Raw genomic sequence first — 17,006 nt, 5'->3', positions numbered from 1 at the left:
CATCACTGTACTGCTCGTATCACTAACAAGACAGCAAAATAAAGCGCTGTAAATGGTTTTCCAATATGTAAATCAAGGGGGTGATGTCAGGTCAGAAAATTGTGTGAAACATATTTTCTTACAGCATAAAAACATCGTCAGTTTAGAAAAAATAAATCGGGATATCAAGTGGTAACCAGCTGGAGAGGAAATCAAGACAAGAGAATACAGAAGTTTAAAAAGCCTTTATGTGATCAACTTGATCACTCCATATGTACAAGCGGCAGTACAGCAGACACTGAATTATGTCACACGACATGGCCACTCACACAGACCAGACACACCAGCCTCTGGGGTGTGTGGAATATCATCTATAATCTAGAAATACAGTCCTGAGGGACACATAGGAAATGAGTGTGTGTAATTGAAGGCATGAAAAAAGCATATCCCATTAATGAGAGCAGAGGAAGTGTCATGGCACAAATGACTCGGAGCAGGTTAGAGAGGTAACGACATTAGGTTGGGAAGAAAGTCTTTTGGGTCGTCTGTTGTTAACCATTATCTCCAGCTAATCACTGGACTTGCTAATTTTATGAAAACACAGTAAACTTTGATCAGTTGTATGTTTTACAGTTTTACAAAAGTTTATTTAGAGCAGCAATAAAGAATGACATTTAAAAATGATTACTGGGATACAAAAACGAGTATAAACACAGGCTTTCATGTAGACGCTCGCTGCTAAAACACAGTGTCAGAAATATTGAGTACTTTACACAAACAATATAAAACAACGAGAAAATAAAAACACTGTTTCTTAAAGTATGAGTTTTCAGTGAGGTCTCTAAAAACTAGGCGAATGTCTACATTTGTGGTAGATACCCTGCAAGTCACTTTGTGAACTATTGTCCTGGCAAATCTACTCTATAGCCTATTTAATATCAAAATATATTAGATATACTAAAATCAAGTACAAGATATGGCATTAAAGTTACTGAATCTAAAAAGGACATTATCACAAACCACCTTACACAGAGGAACTAAGAGTGAGTATTTGTACTTGAGCAATACTGGAAATGTTTTCAAATAAGCTGCACAAAGGTCAAAGTGACAGTTTTAAATGTCTATGGCAGTTTTGTCCTCTCTGGCTTGTCTGCTGCCCACCCGTCTCCGACCCTCCATCAGAAATGACAGCACTATCACCCAGCGCTGTGCTAGTGACCGCTGTCGTGCGGCGCTTTCGCATTGTTTAAAGTAGGTGGTTGTTCCAGTGGCGACAGCATCAAACTGCTCAGTCAGAAGCCACACCTCCCAGATGAGTGTCAGTCCATTCATGATCATCATGACAACAACCCAGAAATCCTCTCCTAACAATGTGAGCCACAATGAGAAGCTGTGGCTGCCTCCAGGCATCTTGCTGTACAGGTAACTTATTCCTGTGGCAACAAAAAGAAGGTGGGCAGCCACCATGGAGAGGATGAAGACCAGGAACAGGCGGTGGTTACTTCGGCCAATGCACCGGTTGAGGAAAAGGCAGTGATGGTCGTAGTCTTTAATGCACATTTCACACAGCTTGCAGTGTTTAGTGTAGTCAGGCTGAAAGAGCTGTGATGAAGACAGGAGAAGGTCATCAAAATATTAGAAAGAAGTAATGCATTTTTATGTATAGACTTTACCACAAAAATGGACAGGGCTTTAAACCTGCATTCTTTCTAATGACCCACATAAGGCCACTCAAAAAAATGTGTCTGCTTGGTAATATTCAACTAATTTACATTTTTCATCCGAGAAAAAAAATGTATATGTGTGACACAAGCTGTGCGGAAGAAGGATGAGAAAGAAGATGACAGATTAATTTCAAAGCAAGAACTTTGATTCAGCGAGTTAAAATTTATAATCTGGAAATTTAAATCTTGCATATAAAGTCCTATTTCATTTAACAGTTTTTAATCAGATATTGGCTCTATACATGATGTGTTACTGAGGGGCTCAATAGAGCTGTGGTTACAGATTTGCCTAAAAAGCAAAACATCCGCGGCTTGATCCCGGGAGGAGACACAAAGCCATTTTTGATTCCATCAGGAAGAGCATCTGGCATAGCAATCAAACATGTGGAGCTACCTGCTGTGGTGATATTTGTTAATAAGGGAGCAGACGAAAATAGGCAAGAAAACTGAAGTATACTAATACTACTACTAGTCAGTTTAGTCTTTCTAAACTAGATAGCTTCAGTACTGTGGTGAAGTTTACATCAATTTATGGTGTTGTAAGGAGACATCCAGAGCAGATGGTGATGATGCTGATTAAAATCACTTACTAAATTCTACCTTTTATGCAAGCTTTCGGCTGTCTGAATCTGGAATCTATGTGCTAACGTATCTTGTTCAATTTTTTCTTTTTGCTAAATCCACAGGAAACAGTGAATACTTGAGTAGCAGTACATGTCACAGCCTGTAGACAAAGAAAAATATATCAGATCTCACAAATCAAGTCATTATGTGACTTATTACCAAGTGATTCTTTTCCTCTCACCTCACTGCAACACCAGATCTTAGTTTTCCCCCACCTACCAAATCCCTGCATATATTACCTGGCAGCTCCGATATCTGTGGTCTTAACACACGTGCGTGAAGACCTTTTCTAATGTGAGGGGAGTTACAATTAGCAGAAAGGCTATGTATAAATTTCTAGATCTAAAGGTGTGGTATGTAAAACAAGTTACCAACATGCCCATATGAATGTCTCACCTCACAGTATGGACAGAACCTTTGTGGGCTCTGGTTCTTCTCCACCAGATCAGCGATACAAGAGAACCGAGGATCTGATTCTGCTCTGTCTAGTGTCCCAGGGTCTTGTGTCAGAACCTTACAGAATAACCCAAGGAGTATGGAAAAGTGGACCATCGACACCTGGGTTAAACTACTGGTTGGCCACACACATTCACAACATTAAGGATAAAAATTTTAATAGTACACTTTACATACATTTAAACAGACTCGGTAGAATACCAAATAAACTAGCTGCAGTTTACATCAATGTTTGCTGGAATTCATATAAAATTGCAAAATGTATATATATGAAAATGTGAAAAATGTAACAGTCAGTAACCAAGGATTAGTGTAACCAATTCAAAATGGTAAATATGGTTAAATTTTCATCTTTTCCCTTTCCTGAGTTTCACCATTTTTTTTGTTTTCGAGTGGTTTATAATGTTGCAGTGAAGTTGAGTTTTGACTTCTTCTTCGCCACACCTGCCTCCATATCACCATATCCCTATCCTCTTTTCCTTCAACCCTCTGCATGTCCTTCTTCGCTCCATCTGTGAATCTCTCCCATGGTCTTCCTCGCTGCCCATATTTAGCATCCTTCACCCAGTGTATCCACTATCCCTCCGTCTCAGCCTTGTATCTCTAACTTTGTCTCCAAACTGCTCATACTCTTTTCTAATCCTGTCCCTCCTGGTCACTTGCACCAAACTCTTAGCGTCTTCATCTCCCCCACCTGTATTTTTGTCAGCGCCACCATCCACAAATAATACATCACAGCAGGTCTCACTACCATCTTGTAAACCTTCCCTATGACTCCATCTGTCACAAATAACCCTGTTCACTTTGATTACACCCAATGCTTTTGATGGTTGACCCCCAGGTACTTAAACTTTCACTACCTCTACTCCTTGCATCTTCACTGTTACACCTGCCTCCCTCTCATTCACACATGTATTCTGTCTTACTTCTAATAACTTCCATTCCTCTTCTCTCCAGAGCACATCCACAGCTCTTCAGACTCCAGACTCACAATCACAATATCGTCTGCAAACACCATCGTCCACGGAGACTGCTGCCTGACCTTATCTGTCAACCTGTTCATCACCAGTGCAAAGGAGAAGGGGCTCAAAGCTGATCCCTGATGTAATCCCACCTCCATCTTCAACCCATCTGTCACTCCTACCACACACCTCAACAATGCCTTGCTCACTATTGTCCTCACTCTCTCCAAGATTAGATTAAACAAAGGTCCCCTCTATCCTACATATCTCCATATGTGACTATTTGAATATAAAATGTAGTCACTTCATCATACAGTGGCATTCTATTTTGTCATAAATAGTGTATGATTCTGATGTGTTCATCCATGCATCCAGTTGAACAATTGTGCTGAACTCCTCCAAGACTCACAGCTCAGCTAACGTAGGCGTGTGAAAAGCTGAATTATCAAGAAATATGTATGAGCAAAAGACCTGGTATATGCTAGCTTTTCAAAAGGATATTAGGCATTATTTTTCCATAGAAGCAGAGCAGAGAATGGATCAAACCAGCAATGAGGGTTCCCAAGTAGATCGGGTTAGGTAACCTAGAAAGAAGACATATGCTATGTGATATAATAGCAGTAAAGGATGATTATTTACATACACTACAATTTTTGCCAAACCTTTGGTATGTGGTCATGCGGTGGTATTGTGTGAAAATGCTTCTGGCAAGCCATGGGAAGAGCAAACCACAGATTAAACCCCCATAGCCTCCCAACATGGCTGCAATCAGCAGGATGGCAGCTCCACTCAGCGATGGAAAAAACAGTGTCCAGTAGTATAAAACTGTTAAGAAAGAAGAACACAAAACACCCTTTTACCTGTTTATATGATCACATTCAGCATAAAACATCTAAAGAAATCCAATTAAAGAGCTGTAACATGAACTGCTTTGCAATTATTATCTTTGTGTTTTTATTGTAAAATGAATGAATAGAGCTCATATACAGAGCCAAATGTACCATGAGACTCTCTGGGCTTGTGGTGTATTGGCTCATTAATGTACCGACTCAGTAGTTTGGTGAGTTGCTGATGTCTAGAGAAAAAATACAGCAGAGTAATAATCAGCATCATAATCCCAAGAGAAAGATCGAATCAGGAAAAGCAAACATACTGGATATTTCATAGGTACCAAAGGATGCTAGAATGAAATGCAGCATCCTTCTAGTTTTATGAGGGGGGTGGGGGTGTCACATATTTCTGGAAGCAGCAGATTCACCTAAATGTTTTGCCCTGTTTGCTGAGATCCAGTGGTGTCAGGCCGCTATGATTCTTCTGATGGAGCATCCCGCACCCTGTTCTCTGCAGTAGTATCCAGCACACTTCCACTCCACCCCTCTCTGCTGCGACGTGAAGCGCTGTCGCACCCTGCTGGTCAACTGCATCCACAGCACACCTCTGAAACATATTTGCAAATCCCAGAAAATGTACACAATTTAAGCCTTAGTTTACATTTTAAACAGTTTAAAAGTGGAAAAGTAAAAAGAAGAAAAAACAAATATTTGCAAAAAAAGTGAAAAAGATAAAAACATCAACAGAATGCCTATTATTTTCAGACGCATTAAAACAGGTACAGGCATTGGTGGAAATCACTGCTCAGGCTCTTGAAAACAGTCAGTGACTACACTTCAATGCTCCATCCCCAAAATGCAAGTTGAAACCATGCATTCATCATGCAAATATATACTCTGTGTGCTACATGCAACACACAGAGTGAGAGACAACCAATCACACTATTTACACTATTAATAATTAAAGAAGCACAAAGATCAAAAGTTGACTAAAGCGTAAAGTCACAGTACATTTTTGTATGATGACGTTCGTCATCCCGGCAGCTTTTACATAATATATATTTGACTCAACATTGTTATTAAAACTTTTAGATTGGGCATTATCTTGTGTATTACTGTGTAATAATACTGTTGCACAACTAAAGAGGGTGAAAGAGGCAGACAGTGAAAACTGTATCATACCTGGTCCTTGAGCAAATACCGAATAACTTCTGTGTTTCCTGTGGATGCAGCCAGGTGAAGGGGAGTCACCTGGTACATGTCTGTGTCTGTGAATCTAAACATTCCTGTCTCCCACAAATAGTGCACTGCAATGCTGGGAAAAACAACTAACAATTAGTGCATGCATAATACAGTACTTTGCAAAAGTCACCCCACATTTCTTTATACTTTCCTTCCAAGAAGCCGGACTTTCTTCTCATTTTTATAAATGTCTTGAGCAATAGTTCTTCAGGCTTTCTGGAGGGTTTTTGTTTTTGTTTTAATTGAATTTTGGCTGCTTTTGCACTCATTTTCTGTTCAGGACATACAGGAATGTTCTGTCTGTTAACCCCCTTAACGCTGACCTGGACTAAAAATCAGTCCAACAGTTTTTGGGTTTTTTTGGAGTGATCAATGCAAATTTGGAAATTTTGGTTCTATCTATTTATGTTCAAATCAGTATACATACCAATGAGTGTCTACAGCCATCTGTAAAACTGGCAGAGGCTCTTTCATGGCTTGGGACTGCATTTCAGCCAGTGGTGCTGGGAATCTTGTAAAAAATATGAATGCAGAAAAGTATGGAAGGATTTTCATCCACCATGCAATACCATCTGGACAGTAACTGACTGTCAACAGCTTCTTTTGTCATTGTGACAATGATCCCAAACACCCTGCCAGTGTAGTAAAAGCATACCTGGATAGAAACACATATAGTAAAAGACTATCAGTGGACTGGGTTCACCAAAGCCCGGACCTTCTTATTAAAGCGGTGTGGAATTATTTTGACAGAAAATGGGAGTAAAGGCAGACAAGATTTAAGGAAGAGCTTTGAATATCCTTCAAGAAGCCTGAAGAACAATTCCTGAACTCATCTTAAAGAAATTCAGTTCAGGCTGTGTTGAAGAATAAAGGAGATCTTAATGACTTTGAAACTTATTAGAACTGTACATCCTCTATGTCAACCTTATATACTGTATTTCTATTTCTATTTATGTTTATACATGTATCAATAGATCACTGCACCTATTTCCCATTCTTATAGCAAAATATAAAGAAATTAGGAGTGGTTCAGGGCTTTTGCATAGCACTGTATATATAACTGTGTAGTAGCCCATGGCAAAAACGACTAAGTTTGTGATACAATGTTTCATCCACTTACATGCTCCCCCCAGTGACCGCATGGTGCAGTGATGTTTTTCCCTGTAGGTCTATGAGATGTAAATCGGCCCCATACTGCATCATTTGATGTATGATGTAGATGTTCCCTTGCCTGATAGTAGTACAAAGTGCACAAGCTCAAATCAAGCTCTCACCTTGAAAATCCAGGCTTTAACTAAATATGCAGCTGCTGCTCACCTGCAGGCAAAATGAAAAGCTGTCTGTCCTGCATCACATGTCAGGTTAGGACCAGCTCCTGCACTAAGGAAAAGGTCAACCAAGGCTCGGTTACCATGCAGAGCAGCATAGTGGAGTGGGGTAAAGCCACCCCAACCTGAATGATGAGAAACGCATTTACATTACACAATCAAGCTTGATGACACTGACCTTCAACTCTGACTTTGACTAACAATATGAGACTGGCATAAATGCATCGACTGTCAGCCTGTTGACGCTGAAAGCCCTCTCAAGTTTGGGGGTTGGAGTAGTTCAGCACAATGTGACTTTGTGCTGTGTTGTCACAGGATCTGTCCATCTCTTCATCACAGGATCTGTGCCAGACCATCTCACAGAAGAGCTGCAGCAGAGTTAGGTTTCTTTTTGGCATTGTGGCAAAATCAAACCAAGAGAGACCAGAAAATGATCAAATATACAATAACATCCGGTAAAACTATAGTTAACTCCCAAACACATTTGCACATTATTCCAAAGTTCTAAAGCCAGGCATGGCAAACAGCATAAAGTGGGTATAAACGTTCTCTTTCTAACTAATGTTTCAGCAGTTTTCTCGCAATAAAATGAGGAAATTGAGAAATCCCGTCGCGATAAGGTTGAATAATGACCTTTAAAAAAAGCCAGATCTGAAGTTTGCACTGTATCTCTTCCTAGCTTACCTTTTTGCTTGAGTATAGATCGGTTACTCTGAACGAAGTGTATACACTCTTCAATATTTCCTCTCTGTATACAATCAAATATGTCTCCACCGCTGACGGAGGACACGGGCATCGGATGCATTATGATGGGTACACGGAGGCCACCTTCTAGTGTTACCACCGACAGAAACTGCAAAGGAAGCAAAATCAACTCCTGGGAAGCGGCTCTACAACATCATAAGGTAAAGTGAGAAGGGATCTCATGTATCGCTACAAAGCAACCGAGATCTTTCATTGTGTCAAACTGATTGAGGCAATCCACGCCCTGGACACCGCATTGGTTGCAAGGTGTCACGTGGCCGCGCTTTGCCCAAAGCATGTGGTCGCTATAAATACCATGACGCCTCCAAAGTAAGCAGTAGCGCTGTGCTGTGCCGCGATACCAACTATTACTAATACCAGTACCAATACTTTAAAACCATAATGACAGCTTATGTGGGGGAAGCAGCATGTCGTTTTGAAAATAAAACATAGATGATCCTATTTCACGATTTCTTAAAAAATAAATAAAAATAACAGTCAAAGTAGCCATTCATTTTTCCTGACTCTTTGAATACCTCCCTTCCTAATTATCTCCCTTCATCTATTTTCTTGTGTTAATTTAGTCTTTCTCCATCTCTTCCTCACTTCTCCACAGATGGTGCATCAGGATCAGCCTCCTGTGACTATGAGGCCTGGTTACTAGTTGTTGCTGGTACTACTGTTCATGGTGCAGCAGCCCAGATAGTTAACATGTTGGTTAATTTGACACATTGGGCCGCATTTCTTTTTCTTTTCTTTTCATTGTTTTATCTCAGCTTTCCAGCTTCATCTTTTACCCACTTCTTCCACACTGAACCTTTTCTACAAGCTACATGAGCGTGCAGCAAAGGTAGAGGAGGGAATGGGCTGTAAGTGCTTGTATCCACTGGGTCGCTCTTCAGGCCGGCCCATCGGCCGAAAAGTGCATCGGCCTATTGGGAAAATGCCCTGTATGCCAGAGTACCTGACTTAGAGGATAGAAACAACATATTGATCCGATCGCAATGCTAGTGTTGGTATCGATATTGTCGATATTTGGATGGCCCCGCCCACCTCTAGTAAACTGAAAGTGGCCTGGGGAACTTACCAGAATAGTGTAAAAGAAATGTAAACACCACGGTCATTTAATGGAAGTGTAAGGCATATACTGAAGGAAAAGAGAGCATGCCTTTTTTATTATTTGCCCCTTGCATTTAGTCGTGTAAGATTACGTAAGAATAGCATGGTTTAACCTATAGTGCTATAGAGGTGAGCTTGTTGGAGTCGGAGGCTAAAATAAGAGTCCAGCTTTTTAACCTCGGAAGGAGCTCGTCAGTTACACATGTCGTCAGCTTACAAAGGTTGGTTAACACTTCTCGTTTTGAAAGTGGTTACTATATGACAGCTTGACCCTACAAAAGAGAGGGCAACTTTGACTGGGGAGCTGACTCATATGTGTGATTTCCATAGCCACACTGTTATCTTTACTCTTTAATTTGCATTCGCTAATTCTGGAACCCTCTTTAAGTGCAGGCATTTTCACTTGTGATACTTAATCTCAGTACTAATACTGAGCTATGCGGAAGGACATTGCTAAGCCATTTTCTTTGCTACATCAGCGTCTCTGCTCTCTTTACTGAAAAACACCGGTTCACTTAACTTATCAAGCTTGAAAGTCTGTGTAATTTTGAGCCTTTTCTTTTACTCCCAACTGCTGTTGATGACACGTTTCTGTATCGTCAATACTCACAAGATGGCGCCGTTTAGTCATTTAGCTAAACACTTCACAAGTGCCGCACACGTCTGTGTGCAGAGTTTCTGCTGTGGTTATTGGCTTTAATTCACATTCACGAATTGTGGTGTGTTCTGCAACGTTGCTAAAGGCTAGTTTCTGTATTTAAAATACTACTTTAGCATATAAATACATCAACTGTCAACTTGCATGGGTTGCTCTTCTCATAGGTTGGTTTTGAAAAGTCCTCCCTAAACACAAACAGTCCAGCCATTCTATTTATTACCAGCAAACAAACAAAAAGCACTTTGTTTCCAATTGTTTCACCAGCAAGTCAATTCCTTCACGCCAATTCGTGACTAAAAGCCAGGTTTGTGGCTTTTCTTGGTGAGTCATGGGCCATGCCACTGTGATTAAATATCACAACAACCTTACAAGACCGGTCTATAAAAAGAAAAGGGACGTTTCTTTGAGCTGCAGTGGGAGGGCCTCATCTAGCCAGCTAAACAACTGTTTCACTTCTGCTTCTCTAAGGAAGTGGGAAAGCACATGACTCGCACCAGCTGATTTGAGTTGCTCAAAGTTCAGTCTACTTGGTGGAGATTAGTAAGAGGCGGGTACTTTTACAAAGGGGGCTGCAATGTATGCACTAGTCATGTCTTAGCAGGTTTCTTCTTGTCCATTCCTCCTGACATGGGAACAGAAACAGACCACTCAAGTAGTTGGAATAACACAGCACAGATGACAACATCACTTTAGTGCCAGGAAACCCCCAGATGGCTCTTACACAAACTCAGGTAAAGAATGATCTGTTGCATCTAAGTATTCATGAATTTTGTGGGAAATATGAAAAATGTGTTGGCTTTAAGTTAAGCCCTCTGATTCTTACCACCATTGTTCGTTATGAGTATGTGATTCAAAATGGAAAGTAGTCGAAATAGAGCGACTATAATATGGAAACGACACTCTGGCTACAATTGCCATGCAGTACAATGGCATGAATGTTTAGCAGTAAAACTCCTCACCTCCTGATATGCTGTTAAGCAGAAGTGAAACACATTGCCTCGCAGTATTTAAATAAAGGGCTTATTCAGAGTCACTTACTCCCAACAATGTTGTTCTATTATAAGGATAACAAGCTTTTGATTTTGGAAGTGCAGTTGTGTTGAATTGACCTTAGGAGTGCTTATTGTGTCATTTTCACACGAGCGATAACTGGTGCTGGTCATTTAACACTACACTACCGGCCTATTCTTAGCAAAAGATCAGTTTTATTTTTTTGACAAAGCAATGGTGCGTGTGAAGCGTGAAAAGTATCACACAGTAGCTCTCAAAGTACTGAAAGTTGGACATCCTTTGTAAAATGCAGACCCTTCATAAAGATGGTAATCAGTAAATGAGAATGGCACATGACTGCCAGTGGTTTGTCCTTCTGCCTATTTCTGAATTGAGACAGTGTGACCAGGGTTGACGGCAGAAGGTTTAGCTTGGGACAAATTAAACTGAGTGACACAAGTGAAGAAAATGTGATTAGATAATATTGTGAAGATTATATAACCTTGCTGTATCTAAAAAAATAAAAAGATGGAACAGTCATATTTTTTTTCTTACCCCCTCCAGGAGCAAACCTTTAGAGGGGAGAGGATCAATAAGGAAACTGGAGAGCTGAGTGCTTCGGGAGAGTTAACAGTCTCTGTGGAGTTGAAGTCAGAGAAAGTGGAGGGCTCTTGTAGCAGCCCTCAACTCACACAAGTGCTCAAAGAACAACTGCAGGAGCTGAGAATTCAAACAGCCTGTACCCCTGACCACAGAGCTGTTACTCTGGAGCAAAGAAAGGCCCATCTGCGGAAAGTCCTGCCTCTATACATACAGGTATAGACCACTATAAGCAAATAAGTGCATACTTGCCACGGATTGTTCTTCTGTTTATTGTTTTCAGAATTATGTCTTGCACCTCAGTAGTCTACCAAGCATGTTATGTATTTCTGAATATTGTATAACACAGAACAAATTTTCTTCTTGAGAGCCTTTATTAGATTATGTCATTCCAGTTTGCAGTGGGGCCTAAGTTCAAATTTATAATCAACTTTGAAATGGGTAAGTAGATTGCTGGAGACAGTGTGGCATCTGGAAATGCTTCAAACCACAGGAATGAAGACTTAAAGCAACATTAGATGACAGTCAGATGTTTCAACCTTAGGTGATCTTATCACTGAGTGGTTCCAGAACTATTGTGTATGTTGTTCCTGTATCTTTAGATAATAATAAAAAAACAAAAACTCCTTTAAATTGGTGGCTTCATGCCTTACTTTGATTAACTGGTGAAAGAGGTTTTTCTGTTTTTTCCTCTCTCGATGCATCCCAGTTATGAGGAACCCTTACTGTTTTTTGTAACACTTGCATGCACTGTTTCACCACTGTGTTCTTACAAATGCAGACATAATTAGTCTCCATACAACCACACGGAAACCTGATGGCTGTGTGTGGTTGTATGTGAAAACCTCACAACCTCATAAGTCCATCTTTAGCAAACTAAGTAAAATCTGATATTTTCTCATGGAACTGAAGACTGTATAGTGTGTGGTACCTTTCATTATTTATAGTATAAAACAGCGGTCTAGATGTAATATTTTACTTAACTTAATGCCAAGTACTTAGTTAAGTAAAATATTAGTTATCTTTTTTTATTAGTCTTTTATTTATCCAGGTAAAACATCTCACTGAGATTAAAAATCTAATTTCCAAGAGAGACCTGGCATCATGGCGACATAAGTCAAAATACATGTGATGGTTTCTATCCTCTTCGATTCCAGGCCTGTGAAGATGGTGGCCGATTTGAAGGTTTGGACATCAAGGGGCTCGCAGCTCTCACCACTGACACTGTCATCAGCATTGTCCACAAGAGACTGGCAGACAGACCTGCAGGTACTGCTTCTTACAGTAAATATAGCACAGTAAATTAAGACTTTGGGACTTTCCTCCACCTACTTCTGCTATTTCTGGGTGTCGCTATTTTTTTCAGTCAGTTATTTTGGCCACTTGGTAAATGGGATGCATATTGATAATCAAAAGCATGCAGTACAGTGTAATGCAGACTGTTCTAAAAAATTATGAAAACACAGAAAGAGGTTACCACTTTTCTGGTTTTATATTTCTATTTCTCTGTCTCGCTCCTGTCTTACTCTCTGTTCCAACTGTTGCCCGTTGTTTGTGAAACTGTATATTTCTTTAGATAAGAAAGAGAAAGTTATTTGAGGAAGTAAATGCTTCTTCTTTTTGACACGTGATTTAATTTAGAAAAAGACCAGCATGGTCCCTGTAGTAGCTTATTAGTGATTTACCTCTTCTCAAGTTTAACCTTCATTTCATTTTAAATGAATTTACTAGAAACGGTTGTGTATTAAATAAATTCTATTTAGTTATACTTTACTGAAACACTTCTAACTTAAAAAAAATCTGTTTGTTAATTTGGAGTTATAATTATGCCAGCTAAGCACATGGTAAAGAACTAAATTGAGCAAAACCGCCATATTTAACTATTTTTGAGTTGCATTATTGCCTTCAGATTGTCACAATAAATCTGTTTAATTTGTTTGTTTTTAATCTCTCAGAGGAGGCCCGTGAAAAGGTGGTGCAGTTCTTCAAGAGGCCAGATAATGACACAAATCATGAAATGGAAGAAAGTTTAGGATGGCTGCTGTTAAAGTCTCTCTTGCTGCTTACAGCTGACAGCTCAGTGAGTCATTAACAGTTTTAAAGCATAGTAAAGTTTCAGTCGGGTTACTACTCCATATTTTTAGTTGATCAGGTGAATTAATTATGTGTTTGTTTTCAGGATATACTGTCATGTATAAATCAAGAACTCCCTGGTGCTTTGATGAAATGTCTGTACCTTCTAGTGTGCCTTCCATCTAAAAAGGAGAGCATCAAAATAGAAGAAACCTTTCAGGAAACATTAACACAGGTTAGTAACAACTGACTTCTCCCTTTAGATGGCAATGGGTTATTTTTTATTTCTGTGATTTTTGGTTTTCTGTTGTGCAAACTCACATTTTCTTCTTTCCCCAATTTTTGACAAACCATACATCTCTCGTCTTTCTCTTTTAGGTTATTCTTCAGCTGTGTAGGCTGCCAGTCAACGTGGAGATACTGGTAGAGACTCAGGAACTGCAGTGTCTTATTATTGGTCTCACGTCATTATGGGATCAGACCAGTGCCACCTGGAGGTATCAAGCCTCCCGCATCCTCAAAGCAGTCTCTGCTGTAGCAACAAGCAACACTGTCCCCAGCTTACTAGGTAAGATAAAACACAAATATTTGCAGTAATTAACATTTTTGTAGCAAGTATAGTCTTCTTACTGATTTGCTTCTTACTTGTAATAGGCCTCGTTGCACTCTTAAATATTGTGTCAAAACAGGATACATAGTAGCATGAGTGGGAAGTGATTTGTGCAGTAATGAATTAATTATAGCAAGAAACATGATCTAACATCTCAACAGAGTTGTACTGAAAGTCACATGAAGCCTTAATAAGCACAAATAATTCATTCGAATGTTCTAGTGCACATGGGTTTACTCAATTTATTTTGGATACCAAGATGCTATCAACACTTTTCCATGTGGTATTTTGGTCAATTGACTCTGTGCCACTTTGCTGTGGAATTAACATTCTACTGCAGTTTGTGGAACTTTGCACTAAGAAAAACATTTTATTAAGTCACTATTCAAGACTGCTATAAAGATGTATGGTTGAAAAAAATTGTTTGATTGAACTGTAAACTTTTATGCAAATGGATGTTGTTGTCAATTCGCTAACCAAGAACACTGCTTTTCTCATTAGGCAAGAACTGTGTTCGCATCTGCATCCAGAACCTCTTGCACATCACTGGTGATGTCTCAGGATCACTGCTAGCTGAGGTGGCTGTGGCTGTGTTTAGCTTCATTAGAGACACCTATCACCTCAGTCCAGCCCTCTTCATTGAGTTTGACACAAACAATGGTTACAAGGCCCTCGAGAATATCCTGAAACGGTGAGAATAAAGGTCGCTGACACAAAAAACAATGAAACAGAAGCTGAAGTTAATGATACTCAATTAAAAACATATTAAGCAGACATACTTATCTAAAGACAATTAAATATGTTAAAAGAATTGTATTGTTGTTTTGTTGGTCTTTTTAAGCAAGGAGATGCACATTAGTGAAAGTTAAGTGGAATTTATTAGGATACAACCACTTCAAGTAATGAAATGTTTCATATAAAATCAATTTGGTTGGCCAGCACAGAGGAAGCTTTATTTATCTTTAGTAAAGAGCTTATCTTTAAATATTTATTTCTACTCATCATTTCTTATCTTTGTTGTCTCCTATTGTTATAAAATCATTAGCTGTGAGGAGGGCGTGTCCTTAGAGCAGTTTCAGCCTGTGGAGGAGTTACTGGCTCTCATTGGGTCTTTCACTCTTCTTGGAAAAACTGAGCTGAAAGTGGCTCTTTGTGTCACCAACCCCCAACCTTCAGGCTTTAAATTTGACCCTCCACTCACTAAAGGTAGGCCAAGCCTTCATAATAAGCTCTCTATTGTTATTCTCAGGACACCTGTCCCTAATTATCACTTAAGAGCTGATTGTACCTTGAGGATAAACTCTGTATTTGGAAGAGATGCTTCATATTCCAAACCATCTAATTAATATCAGTTGCATGGCTCAGCAAAGACAGAATCAGATTTCCCTCCCAGAAGAACCACACAGGTCATCCCTCCTTTGCACTTTTGCCTTTATATAACCCACCCAAACTACACTACCCACTTCCTATGATTTCCCACACATCCTGACTCCCCATACAGCTACCCCCACTGCAGCACACAACGCCCCTCGGGTTAACAGGAAGCTGAGGTGATTATGTCTGGGATGATGAAGTGGAGGCTTCCTCTCTAACTCTGTTAGGATGCCCCACATCCATTCACCACTGGCCTACAGCAACCAGCCATCTATCATGGATGCACACACATCTCTATCAACACTCATAAATAGAGTGTCCATAACAAACACATACATATCATCCCAGCGTACACACAGACACACACTCAACACCCATCTATCACATCAAGGAGTAGATCTGTTTCCAGCAGAGGGACCAGGGACTGTTTTATGCTGACCTTATTTGGTTTTGATGCAATTTTGTGTAATCGAGAAAATGAATCCTATTACTAACCAGCCTTTTATTTATTCATGACAAACATAAGTGTGTTTTGGCACCTAAATGTAAGGCCTCCTCTTAATATTTTGACAGTACAGTAAACAAACTCTATCAAGGTAGATCATGCTACTTTTCTTTTGCACCTATGCATGCGACACTATCAAATCTTTGCTTGTATAACTCAATAGGTTTGTGAGATTGAACATGTGCTCTGTTGTTTATGTCTTTGTTTTCCTATGACATTCACATTGTGATGCCAGGAATTTGCATGGATAATTCAGGTTTTAAATTCAAAACATCTTTTAGCTAAATTGACCTCAAACTGATATTGTTTCACATTACTCTGTGTCATAAAGTAGTATAAGAGTGCATTCCCTACCCATTCATATAGAACATATTTTCTCAAATCTGATCAGATCTAAAAGCAAAAATCTTATTTTGAGAAGTGTTCTAGTCTTTGGACACATTTTAGTTTCCATACTCGTGTCTCCAGGTTTGGCGGTGAAGAACCTTCGTGCCTTCCACTTGCTGCAGGCCTCCTTGATGCATTCTGAGGATTCTCTGCTTGCCTGCCAGCTTCTTCGAACCTTACAGACAATATGGGAGAGAGACCCAGCCAATTTCTTCCTCTTGGAGTGGACTGTTCAGTCAGTGGCCCAGCTGGCTACTTGTGTGTGGCGTAAACCAGCTCCCGTCCAGAAACTCTTCTTTTCCCTTGTAGAGATGGTATGATTTCTGATATTGACAGTAAAATACATATGCATCCTTTGTCATCAATGCAACAAGCATACAGGGCCTGATTAAATATCTTTTATTTATTTTTTTTTTATTTTAAACAGGTGATATTTAAGTTGAACTACATCCCCCATGAGACTTTGCGTGCACTGTTGAATGTGTTGAAGCAGAGCTGGGCTGGGACTCTAGCCGGTGCGGTGGCAGGGATAGAATTTGGAGTGGTGGCTCTTAAGAGTTTTCACAAGTAAGCAGTGCAAGTTGTTAAAATATTTATCTTTTCAGTATGTTCCTGCTTGCTCGTTTATTTTTTTTAATCCTAAAATAAAAAATGTATATATATTGTTTTTGGTCTTGTTAGTGAAATTACTTTAAAAAAAGAATGCAGCCAAAAAACAGTTGTCTTTAAAAGCAAAAAAGGTGGGTTATTCAGATCATTTAAATGTCTGTCTTTAAATATTAAAAATGATGTGTACTGCTC

The 17,006-nt window shown here is 39.6% G+C and overlaps 2 protein-coding genes across 9 annotated transcripts in view; one reads left to right on the top strand and one right to left on the bottom strand.

Moving 5' to 3' along the window:
- Positions 1 to 209: 209 nt before the first annotated feature.
- On the bottom strand, positions 210 to 8,164 carry si:ch211-223a10.1 (putative ZDHHC-type palmitoyltransferase 6). Of its 4 annotated transcripts, none has more exons than XM_040001863.1 (10): positions 7,830 to 8,164; positions 7,135 to 7,270; positions 6,938 to 7,048; positions 5,758 to 5,890; positions 5,004 to 5,182; positions 4,747 to 4,820; positions 4,408 to 4,570; positions 4,247 to 4,329; positions 2,724 to 2,914; positions 210 to 1,581 (listed from the first exon to the last, which is right to left on the bottom strand). In XM_040001863.1, the coding sequence occupies exons 1-10, from the start codon at positions 7,948 to 7,950 to the stop codon at positions 1,093 to 1,095; spliced, it is 1,680 nt and encodes a 559-aa protein (XP_039857797.1). In that variant the 5' UTR covers positions 7,951 to 8,164; the 3' UTR covers positions 210 to 1,092. The 4 variants fall into 4 exon arrangements, with proteins under 4 accessions (XP_039857797.1, XP_039857799.1, XP_039857800.1 ...); XM_040001865.1 differs by having other exon boundaries at positions 7,135 to 7,197; positions 7,324 to 7,946; XM_040001866.1 differs by having other exon boundaries at positions 7,135 to 7,192; positions 7,324 to 7,946.
- A 797-nt stretch (positions 8,165 to 8,961) lies between these two features.
- The window catches only part of wdfy4 (WDFY family member 4), a 39,980-nt gene continuing 31,935 nt past the window's right edge, over positions 8,962 to 17,006 (top strand). Inside the window, exons 1-11 of one of the 5 annotated variants that reach the window (XM_040001804.1) lie at positions 8,962 to 9,229; positions 10,304 to 10,397; positions 11,221 to 11,472; positions 12,414 to 12,525; positions 13,212 to 13,336; positions 13,436 to 13,564; positions 13,708 to 13,897; positions 14,441 to 14,630; positions 14,985 to 15,145; positions 16,287 to 16,519; positions 16,633 to 16,772. In XM_040001804.1, the coding sequence (XP_039857738.1) occupies positions 10,377 to 10,397; positions 11,221 to 11,472; positions 12,414 to 12,525; positions 13,212 to 13,336; positions 13,436 to 13,564; positions 13,708 to 13,897; positions 14,441 to 14,630; positions 14,985 to 15,145; positions 16,287 to 16,519; positions 16,633 to 16,772 (1,553 nt within the window). In that variant the 5' untranslated portion in view covers positions 8,962 to 9,229; positions 10,304 to 10,376. Of the gene's footprint in view, positions 9,230 to 9,718; positions 10,398 to 11,220; positions 11,473 to 12,413; positions 12,526 to 13,211; positions 13,337 to 13,435; positions 13,565 to 13,707; positions 13,898 to 14,440; positions 14,631 to 14,984; positions 15,146 to 16,286; positions 16,520 to 16,632; positions 16,773 to 17,006 lie in introns of those variants that run through there. The other 4 variants (XM_040001807.1, XM_040001805.1, XM_040001806.1 and 1 more) reach the window with 4 other exon arrangements.

Source organism: Simochromis diagramma, unplaced genomic scaffold, assembly GCF_900408965.1.
Source record: "Simochromis diagramma unplaced genomic scaffold, fSimDia1.1 OVJJ01000421.1, whole genome shotgun sequence".
Classification (NCBI taxonomy): domain Eukaryota; kingdom Metazoa; phylum Chordata; class Actinopteri; order Cichliformes; family Cichlidae; genus Simochromis; species Simochromis diagramma.
The sequence above is the reverse complement of the archived record's forward strand: the minus strand, read 5'-3'. Positions and strand labels throughout refer to the sequence as shown.